This window comes from Cnephaeus nilssonii (assembly GCF_951640355.1).
Source record: "Cnephaeus nilssonii genome assembly, chromosome: 15".
In the NCBI taxonomy this organism is placed as follows: domain Eukaryota; kingdom Metazoa; phylum Chordata; class Mammalia; order Chiroptera; family Vespertilionidae; genus Cnephaeus; species Cnephaeus nilssonii.
In genome coordinates, this window is record NC_137086.1 from 7,886,356 (window position 1) to 7,898,149 (window position 11,794).

Consider the following 11,794-nt stretch of genomic DNA (forward strand, 5'->3'; position numbering starts at 1 on the left):
CCATTTACTCAGGTAATTGGTCACATGACCTTTTGGATGGCTACCACAAAGAGTGTTCTTGGTATAAGTCCGCACAGGATTCTTTCTTAAGAGTAATTGGTCTTACATATATAATACTTTAAACAATAAAGATTAATAATAATAAAAAAATAACAAAATTTAAAAAAAGAAGAAAAAAAAGAGTAACTGGTCTTGCCATGGCTGGGTGGCTCAGTTGGTCAGAGCATCATCTATACACCAAAAGGTTGCCGGTTTGATCCCTGGTTGGGGCATGTTTGGGAGGCAATCAATCAATGTTTCTCTCTCACATTGATGTTTCTCTCTCAAATCAATAAAAACGTATCTTGGTGAGGATAAAAAAAAAAGGGTACCTGGTCTTGGGTGGGGGGAAATAGGAGAAGGTAAAAGGGGGATAAATGATGGGAGGATACTTGACTTGGGGTGGTGAGCACACCATGGAATATACAGATGATGTATTATAGAATTGTACCCCTGAAATCTATATAATTTTATTAACCAATGTCACTCCAATGAATTCAGTAGAAAAAAAGAGTAGCTGGACTTCGTTCATGTAAGGAATTACAGGTCTATAAATTGGCTAAAGTCTGGGAATTGGGTAATGGCCTGTGACTTTAAATAATGGTGGTTTAAGAAGGCTTTTCTTGTTCTGAAGTCTTTTGGTTTATTCTAATAAATACCTTTAGTGTGTTGCCCATTGATGTTATTCTTAAGAGATTCCAGGATTAAGTAGGCATAGCCTGGAATGTCTGTGTATCAGAGCATACTGATTGCCACACCAAATTAATTATTTAGAATGAAATAAAAACCATAGTCAGTACCCAGATGTTCCTAAATCTTATCTCTTCCTCTACCTTTCCAGTTGCCTATTTCAGTTTGTGGACTTGGGTCTTAAGTCTTAGAAAGGTCTCCTATTCTGTCATTTTATATCTGAGATAACATTTATGCTTTGATAAGATTTTATATTCCTATCCTCCATGCTCCTCTTTTATCTTCTTATTATTTCCCCCTGAATTTTTAGGATATTCTCTCAAACTTCTACCCCATTTATCTTTATTTTGTGTTAACTTTTACCATGCAGTTTTAAATTTATGTGTATAGAGTTACTTCTAATCTTAGTTGTGGCATCTTAATAACTACTTAGTCATATAAAATGCAATATTCTTTTTTGACCTTTTAGAAAACAGGAATCAGACTTTTGAAAAAGAATTCTTTGCCATTTCCTTCAGTACATGTATTGCTGAGGGGAGCATTTCTTGGATTTCTTTTAAGTGGTTCCCCTTTTTTTTTTAGGTTCAATGTTTTTCTCTTTCTCATCCTCATTAAAAAAATTGATAATTGTCAGTTGTTAACTCAGATTCAAAGTTGAGCTGTGTCCTATCATAATAGAGTTGGTTCTTATAGGAATTTGGGGAATATTTTATAGTTCTGAATATTTGCCTAGCCATTTTAAAAATTCTAACAAGCTGGCTCAGCCAGTGTGGCTCACTGGTTGAGTGTTGACCTATGAATATGGTTCACTTCCCAGTCAGGGCATATCCCCAGGGTGCAGGCTCAATCCCCAGTGTGGGGTGTGCAGGAGGCAGCCAAACAGTATTTTCTCTCGTCATTGATGCTTCTATCTCTCCATCTCCCTGTCGGAAATCAATAAAAAATATTTTTTAAAAATTCTAACAATTAGAGAAAGTTAGCAGAATTGTCGGGATCTTTGTCTCTGTGCTAAAGAATTCTTCTCCACCTACTCTCCTTTATCCATACTTTCGTGGCCAGCCATGCCAGTGACAAGGCCTAGGTGTACCTAACCTGCCTCACGATCTTTCCGTGGCTGGCCTTCCTTAGTGCTGTCCAGGACTCAGCCTGTTGCCCTCTGTCTAAGAAGAATCCTAGTTTGTATAATGATGCTGACACGTCCAAATATTACTAATAGACACAGGGTAGGGAGTGCAAACAGTGTCCCCTGTTGGCTTTCCATCTACTGTTGCTTCTAGCACTCACTTCTTTGAGTTATGGGTTGGAGAAGTCTGCATGAGGGAAAAAAGTTTTCTCACAGGAGGAAGAGGAGATCTCTTATGGGTTTTATTTGGCCTCCTTCTGTTTATATATCACATCTGTCCAATACCTAGTAGAAATTTGTTAGTTTCTGGAAACTAAAGATTGTTCTTTCTGTTACAGTAGTTTTATATATGTATATATTCCTGTTTTTATATTCTTGTTGTTTCAGTAGAATTTTTTGAAAATGTGAAAGGCAGTGAAGAGTTAGGTGCATTTTGTTTATCTTTCTATTATCTTGTCCAGTGTAAATAATTTTTATTAACATATTCAATTTGATAAATACAGGCATATAATTATTTTTAAGGCTATGTTTACATATAAATTTATATAATGTTAATTTCATTTAATTTTTACAGCTGTCTGTCCAGAAGCTAATTAGTATTTATTATTTGCTTTTTAGAAAATGGATTCTACATCTCTATTACCAACATTTTTAGATATGGATCTGACAATATCACATACAGAAATTTGTCCTAAGGACATTCTGGTGAAATTTCAAGGGAGAAATAATATTGAATGTGAGTTTGACTATCACATATTGCAGAGGGAGATACAGCATATTCCAAAAGTAAAAAAGAATGTGGACATTGATGAATTTTGTTTGGTAGAAGAAAGAGTATCTGGAGAATGGCAGAGAGGAAGAGTTTTGGAAAAGAAAAACGAACTCTATACTGTGCTCCTAATAGATCGTGGAGAAGAACTAAGAGTCAGCAGTATGCAGATTGCTTCAGCCTGTGGCAAGTTATTTGAACTACCACCGCGGGTAGTATTTGGTATTTTTGCAAACATACTACCAATTGGAGAACAATGGTCTCCTAAGGCCTTGAATTATTTCCAGTCATTAGTAGGATTACAAGTGAAAGGTTGTATAATACAAGCCATTTTGCCTCTTCACATGATTATTTTTGAAGTGCCAAAAATTATATCTCAGGTTCTTGAATTAAAATTAGGAAGATATATTGATGGGGATTCATTTTGTCTAATTGTGGAAATGTTAAAAGAATTCCCACATCAAATTCCTGATTTATTACAACATAAGACACCTGAATTATCATTACATAATAATGATACTTTACTTGATATCCAACATGTTCTGGATAGTTTGCAGCCATCTTTGCCAATAGGTAATATTGAAAGTGTAAAGGTATCATCTGCATTGAGCCCAAGTAAATTTTATTGTCAATTAATTAAATGGATTCCAGAGTTAGAAGACTTGACAGTGTGCATGAATTTGCATTATGATATCAATCAAGAGAGTAGTCCTACTTGTGATAATTTTGGACTACTTTGTGTTGCCAAAAGGAGAAATGGACAGTGGCATAGAGGCATTATTCAGCAGCTCTTGCCTAATAATCAAGTGAAAATTTGGTTTATGGATTATGGCAGTAATGAGGTTATACCCTCAATTAATGTAAAGAAACTTAAACAGGATTTTATTTCAGTACCATTGTTTTCATTTCCATGTTCTCTGACATATTTACACAGTCCAGATAAAAATGTAAGAAAATTTCAACTCAGTGTATTTAAACAAGCCTTGTTAGGACAAATAGTATATGCACAAATCGATTGGCTCAATAAGGATGAGCATTTGTATTATGTAACATTACAAACTCAAGAGTCCACAAATAATTCTAAGTGTCTGCTAAAGACTGTAGGCACACAAGTACTTTGCCCACTTTCTGATTTAAAAATATCGAATATGTTGAGAGAAAATAGTACTTCTGCTGTAAATAGCATTGCAGTTGAGAATTTTATTGGAAATACTGAACAGTTGATAAACTCTCTAAATAATAAAGGCACTTTGAAAGTAGGTTTTCCTATTAAAACTATAGAAATGGAGATAGAAGCTGCCTACATAGCTTTCGTAGCATATGTATTAAACCCATCAAATTTCTGGGTACGCACCAATGAACATCAGAATGAATTTCAAGACATAATGAAAAATATAAACAGATTTTACGATTTATGTGAAAATGATGAACTAATTCTAAGAAATCCAGAACCTGGGTCATTTTGTTGTGCGAGGTATAGCAAGGACAGACGTTTTTACAGAGCTGTCATCAATGAAATTAATGGTTATAAGATTAATGTGTATTTTTTGGATTATGGAAATACTGATTCCATACCATTTTTTGATGTAAGAACTTTGCTTCCAGAATTTTGTGAGTTGCCTGCCTTAGCCATGTGCTGTTCACTTGTACATATATTTCCTGTTGAAGATATTTGGGTGAAGGCAGCAACTGATTATTTTAAAAAAATTGTCTTAAACAAAGCAGTTTTGCTTCAAGTTATAGCAAAAAAAGATGACAAGTACACTGTAAATATTCAGAGTATTGAAGCCTCTGAAAATATTGATGTTGTCTCTCTTATGGTACAAGCTGGATATGCAGAATATTGGGAAGTAGAGCCAGAATGTTATCCAAAATCTGTAAGTCAATGTTCAGTGTTAAATTTAAAATCTAAAAACAAAGTTAATATTAAGAAGATCTTATCTGCCCTTCCTGAAGGACCTAAACCTAAAAAGTATCACTCAAATAAGCTTAAAGAAAGTAATTATTCTTTGGTAAAGTCCCCAGCTATTAATTTCTCAAATTTAAAAAATCCTCTCACCTTGTCTGTGGAACCTGAGTTACCATGGCCTTATAAAGAATATATGTTTAAACCAGGAACAGTCCTTGAAGTTAAGTGTTCTTATTGTTATGGCCCAGGTGACTTTTCATGCCAGCTTCAATGTAAGTTAGAAGACCTAAAATTACTGATGGAACAAATTCAGAATTATTACAGCATTCATTCTGATCCTTATCAGATTGGGCAGATAGCTTGTGTTGCTAAGTATTCCAAAGATAGGAAGTGGTATAGAGCTGCTATTTTGACTCGAGTATCTAATAAAGAAGTTGATGTAGTATTTGTTGATTATGGTTACCGGGAAAGAGTTTTAATTAAAGATCTTTGTGCGATTAACCCATATTTTCTTTTTTTAGAAGGCCAAGCCTTCAGATGTAGACTTAACCATTTAATTGAACCCATTAGTTGTAAATTATTAAGTTGGACAAGAGAAGCATGCAGAGACTTTGGGTATTTTATTTCTTCATCCAGAGGGTTATTGACTTGTGTCATCTGTGCCTTAGTTCTTATACATCCAAACCATTTATGTAACTTGGTAGATTTACAATCTCCATTTACAAGTGCAAAAGAATTTCTTATCAATCATGGCTCTGCACAGTATAGTACATTATCAAAGCCATTCCCATCTTCAGTTAGTCTTTACAGCTACTGTTATTCCTCCTTTAATATAAAAATTGGAAGTGAGGAAGAAATATATATATCTCATATATATAGTCCCAAAAAGTTTTATTGCCAATTTAGTAGAAATAATAAAGACCTAAAGATGATAGAAACAAAAATCACAGAGATTAATAACCTCAAAAATTATCCAGAATATTCTAGTAAGAAGAGATTGTGCATATGTAAATATATAGAGGATGGTCTCTTTTATAGAGCTTTAGCAATGCCAAAGTCAGATTCATTATCTGACTTTCTGGTCTATTTTGTGGACTTTGGAAATAAGCAATTAGTAGAAGAAAGTATGTTGAGGGTTATTTCAGATCAGTTTCCAGAGTTGCTGTTTACACCTATGCAAGCTGTTAAGTGCTTTTTGTCAGATCTTAGAGATGTAGATATTCCAGTAGAAATCAATAGGTGGTTTGAAGATAGTTTCTTGGGAAGACCATTAAGGGCAGTAATATTGTCCAAGGAGTCAGATGGCCAGCTTGGTGTAGAATTGTATGATGGATATCAACATGTAAATCAGAAAATTAAAATGTTGCTTCATGCTTATGGAAAAAAACATTGTGACCCAGCACACTGTGTGGAAAAGGGCCTTAAAATAAATGAGAATAAGAGACTTGCTGTTTCTTTGAAAGGCAAAAGAGAAAACTATCACCATGATATGACAAATAAAACTAGCCAAGTAACATATCCTGAAAGCAAAATACATCAATTAATGAATTCCAAAGGTATATATGCCCGGGTTTTGAAACCATCAGTTTGTTATAAAATTGAGCCTGTGTCAAAAAACAAAGTAAAGAAGTCTTTGAATGATGGACTTAAAAATAAAGGTGTAGACGTCCCTGGATTTGCATATACTCTTGATGAAAGTGATGTGGGCAAGAAATCAGTAAGGGTTGTGTCACAGTCTTTTATCAGAGAATTACATCAAGTAGCCTCACGAAACCCATATAATCTTACAAGACCACAGATCAAAGACCTTCCTGAACCCAAAATTTACTTGAATGCTAAAGTTAAAGGATATGTTTCTAATATCAGTAACCCAGCAAGTTTCCATATTCATCTTGAGGAGAATGAAAATGTAATAATCAGACTTGCAGATGCTCTAAATGAAAGAAGAGCAGATATAGTGAGCGAGAGAAAATCAATTAAACCTATCGTGGGAGATCTTGTAATTGCAGAATACTCTACTGAAAATGCCATTTACAGAGCTGTTATTAAGAACACTTTGCCAGGAAATTTTTTTGAAGTGGAATTTATTGACTATGGTAACACTGAAATAGTAAACATATCTAAAATTTATGAACTTAAAAGAGAATTCTTAACTATTCCTCAGCTAGGACTCCATTCTTTTCTCAGTGGAGTAAAGTGGAATGAGCCTGGTGAAATATGGGACAGTAAAACTATAGATTATTTTGCTTCACGAGTAAGTAACAAAACAGTTTCTTGTGAGTTTTTGAAAAAGCATGAGCAGAAATGGGAAGTAAACATAATTTGTGATGAAAAATGTGTCATTAATGAACTACTGAAATGGACAGCATGTCCAAAACTACAGAAAACAGTATTGCAAAGGCCTCAGGTTGTTTCTCAGAAGGTAAGCCCTGATGATAGTGAAATGAAGAAAGTGAGCTCAAATGAATATGAAAGTTCTGTGATCCTTCAACCATCCTACCGACAGCTGGTTAATATTCCTTTTGAACAGTTAAAACCTGGACAACTCGAAAAGGCTGAAATTCTTTATGTTTCAAAAAGTGGGGCATTTTATGTGAAGTTATCTAAAAATAAAAAAATATTATCAGATTTAACAGTATTAATTACTAAAGAAGTAAAACAACCCTTTTCACCAATGGAAAATATTGAAAAAGGCTTAGAATGCTTGGCAAAATCTAAAAATACTTTGAAGTGGCATCGATCAAAAGTAGAAAAAAAGTGTGTTGATGAGACAGTGCTTGTTTTTTTAGTAGATTGTGGTAGGTATGACACAGTGCCTTTAGGTAATATCAGGGTACTTAATAATGAAATCAGAAATATTCCAAGACAAGCTGTGCCTTGTAAATGGGTTTGGTTTGAAAATTTTAGAAACATGCCGTTTGAGTCCATTGTGCATTTATTTGCTCATTTGGAAATAGACATCCTTTTCCTAAAATATTTAAACTTTTCCTGGGAAGTAGAAATTTTGGTAGATGGCCTGTTACTTTTGGAATATTTAAATTTAAATACAGTTCATGTTGAAGAAAACAAACTTAGATCTTCAGAAATTATTTTCAGTTTGGCATCTAAGACTCCTGTGTCATCATGTACAATAAGATCTTTTACTTGGGCACAACTCCAAAATGGTAGGCGATATTCTGGTATTGCCACTGCTGTTTCTGATCCATCAGACTTTTGCATTCAGTTAGATGATTTATTTGACACAATGAAATCTGTCTTTATGTTGCTTTCTGATCTACCAGAAACCTTGCAAACAGTGTCTCAAGAGCACATAATTCCCGGTTGTAGTTGTTTGTTCAAATATGAACTGGAAGATCAATGGAATAGAATAGAAATTTCTGAAGTCTCTGATCAGTCTTTACTTATTGTGTTGATTGACTATGGATTTTCCATTTACATACCTTATTCAGATATAAGAAATCTTAGAGTTGTTCCCGAGGACCTTCTGAATTTGCCAAGGCTAAGTTATCCTTGTGCCTTATATGGTATCTTACCTGCTAATGGGAAACATTGGAATGAAGAAGCCAAATGTTTTTTTCTAGATTTCCTAAGTAAGCCAGGCTTAGATTTTCAGTTTAGGGAATATAGTTTTGAAACAAAACTGAAAGTAGATGTCATTTATGAGAAAAACAGTCTGGCAGATATCTTAGTTGCATATGGTTTTGCAATGTATTCTAAAGATTCAGATCATCTTGATGCAGTTACTACTACTGGATCTACTAAAATCCAATGTAAATTACAGAGGAAGCCTGTTTACTCATTATTAGATCACAGTTGTTACAAAAGAGAAAATATAAATTGTACATGCACTGAGAAACAGAAGCTAAAAAAGCAGAAAACTATAAAGAGGAAAGATGTCTGTAAGAACCCCTTAAGCAAAAGCCATGTTAGTAAAAGATTATATTTTAGAAATCTAACACTGAGGAATAAGGTTGAAAGTGGAAAACATAATCCTCAAAGTACCATTCCATTTGATAAGTGTGCAGCAGCTTCATTTTGGGAACTGTTACCTAATGGTTTGAAGAACAATACTAATTGCATTGAAAACATAGTAAAAAAGCTACCAATTGGAGAAATACAGGAAAAGAACAAAATGGATTTGAGGACAGCAGTACAAGCAATGCATGTTAATGGAAAAATATCAGAAGAACACTTAAAGGGTAAGTAGCCAGTTATAAAAAGTAGATTCTTTTTGTAGACTCCATTTTTGATTCTTTATAAAAGTTTTTTATGTACAAAAATTATCCAAATTGAAAATATCCTACTGCAAGAAAATTTACTAAAAAACCTGAATAAAGGAATAAACTTGGAGTGATCATTTGTACAATAAAATGATCACTTGAACAGCAACCTTTGAGAATGTAAACAAAGTATAGAGGATTTTAACCACACATGCGTGTACATGTTACAGATAATTTCAGGGTTTCACAAAACTTCTGATGGTCCATAGATCTCAAATTAATATATCTTGCTGCTATTCGGGAGCTTCCTGGGCTCATTTTGAAGAATCAATTTTCTATTATGTATTTTTATCAGATGAAATATATATTTAGTGTTTTTATTTTTTTATTTTAGTGTGCTTTTATCAGAGAGAGAGGAAGGGAGAGGGTAGATGAGAGAGGAACATCATTGTTCTGCTGCCTCCTGCATGGCCCTTACTGGAGATCAAACCTGCAACCTGGGCATGTGCCCTGACTGGGAATCGAACCCAGACCTCCTGGTTCATAGCTCGACGCTCAACCACTGAGCCACGCCGGCCGGGCAGTAAGTTAAATTTCTGATACTGCAAGAAACAAATATTTAGGATAGTGTATACATATGTACACATGCACACATTTGTAGAGTAATGTTAGATTAATGGTTACACTTCTTTTTTGAAGGAAGGATTTACGTATAAGAGACAATTATCGTTTTAAATAAAGACTAGAATAGGCTATATGTGTTTCTCCAAAGTGGATATACACTGAGTGGCCAGATTATTATGACCACCCCATCAGTACTTCATTGGGCCACCTTTTGCCTTCAATACTGCGGCGATTGTTCTTGGCATTGACTCCACGAGATGTTGAAAGGTGATGTGAGGAATCTGACACCATGCCTGATGAATAGCACTGTCCAGTTCTGTGAGATTTGATGGTGGTGGAACCAGCTGCCTGATGGCTCTTTTCACTTCGTCCCACAAATGCTCAATTGGATTGAGATCTGGTGATTGTGGGGGCCACCTAAGCAAGGTAAAGTCTCTCCCTCATGTTCTTGAAACCACTCCTGCACAATACAAGCACCAAGGCATGGCGCATTGTCTTGTTGGAAGAAGCCATCTCCATTGCCATACGCCATCAACATGATAGGATGAACTTGATCAGCAATGATACTTAGGTATGTTGTGCTATTCAGATGTTCCACACGAATTAAAGGGCCCAAATCATGCCAGGAAAACATGCCCCAAACTATAACACTGCCCCCACCAGCTTGAAGGGTTGTATTCATGCATGTGGGGTGCATGCTTTCATGATGTTTCTGCCAAATTCTCACTCTGCCATCTGCATGATGCAACTGGAAACGTGATTCATTGGACCACATGACTTTTTTCCAATGCTCGACTGTCCAATCCTTGTGTTCCTGTGTGAATTGGAGACGTTTTATCTTGGTAACTGCAGACATCAAAGGTGTTCGAACAGGCCTTCGGCTTCCATATCCCATACGATGCAGTGTACGGCTAATTTGCCTACAAATGTCAGGTGGTCATAATAATCTGGCCACTCAGTGTATATTACTAATTGTTTAAGAAAATATGTTTTTGTTAGACTACATGTGTAATTACATGTATATGTTATAGTATGTATAATATGTATAATTTGTGCTCTTTTTCTATTGTAACTTCTTAGGAATTAAGTAAAAAGAAATTCTAATTATAGTAGGAATTTTCAATATAAACTCTGGAATAATTCTCAATAAAATATACAGTGCCTTGAAAATCATTAATTTTTGCTTGTTTTTCAGTAGAGGGAGATGAAAGCTCAGATCGTTTATGCATCAGTTTGGCAACAAATGACACATAGGACACCCAATAATTACTCTTTTGCTTTAGATGCTCCAGATACATAATCAAAGTGGTAAGCATAGGACAACTTTTAACATTAAAGTACATTAAAGGAATCTAGATTGTTCAGATTACTTCCCCAGGAGACAATGATTAGAATGTTATAGAAATTCTATGTGAGCAAGAATTGTGATATGATTTGAAAAAACTTACATAGGAAATGTGGCTCATCCCTAAAGTACAGTTGACCCTTGAACAACACTGGTTTGAACTGCATGGGGCTGCTTATATGTGGATTTTTTTCAATAAATATACAGCTGGCCTTCCAGATCCCTGGGTTTCACATCCATAGATTCAACCAACTGCAGATAGAAAACAGTATCTTCAGTCCAAGGTTCAGAATATGGATATAGAGGGCCAATGTGCACATTTTTCTATACCATCTATAATAATAAAAGTGTAATATGCTAATTAGACTGGACGTCCTTCCGGGCATCCTTCTGTCCTTCCAGATGAAGCTGGGGCTGCAAGGGAAGCCCAGGTTTCGGGTACCAGAGAGAAGCTGGTGCCGGCAGCCAGAGGAAGGAAGGCCTACTTTTGCACGAATTTCGTGCATCGGGCCTCTAGTTTTATATAAGGGACTTGAGCATCAATGGATTTTGGTATTCACAGGGGTCCTAGAACCAATCCCTTGTGGACACTGATGGACTATAGTTCAGTTTTGGGGGAGTCAAAAGTTATAGCGGATGGTCGATGCACCTAACCCCCAAGTTGTTCTATGGTAAACATTTTATTCGATACACTATTTGCAAGTGGTTTCACATTCATTAGATAATATTATTTTATCATTACCTTCAGCTATTTTTCAGGTGTCTCCTAACAAAGCCTTTGTTCAATTTGTTACTTTGTACAGTAATAATTATAATACATAGAGAATTAATGCTATGTAACTATATTTCCTAGAAAATGTAGGTGCTCATAGGACTAATATTTATTAAAAGGATGTAGAAGCCAGCTTAATTTCATCCTTCCCTCTAGCTCACAAGAAAAAATGAAAAATTTTCATGTTTTCACTTTATTTTATTTTCTAGTTATATATTTAATTTGGTCTTATATAAAGTATTTTTGGTTGTTGTGGGTATTTGTGACATTCAAGAACACCACTATCTATTTGGAGGGTAGGTA

The 11,794-nt window shown here is 35.0% G+C and overlaps 1 protein-coding gene across 1 annotated transcript; it reads left to right on the forward strand.

Annotated features, from left to right (window-relative positions):
• Positions 1 to 2,473: 2,473 nt before the first annotated feature.
• Positions 2,474 to 10,628, forward strand: TDRD15 (tudor domain containing 15; the record flags this gene model as incomplete). Its single annotated transcript, XM_079792663.1, has 2 exons — positions 2,474 to 8,729; positions 10,570 to 10,628. The coding sequence occupies 2 exons, from the start codon at positions 2,474 to 2,476 to the stop codon at positions 10,626 to 10,628; spliced, it is 6,315 nt and encodes a 2,104-aa protein (XP_079648789.1).
• Positions 10,629 to 11,794: the final 1,166 nt, after the last annotated feature.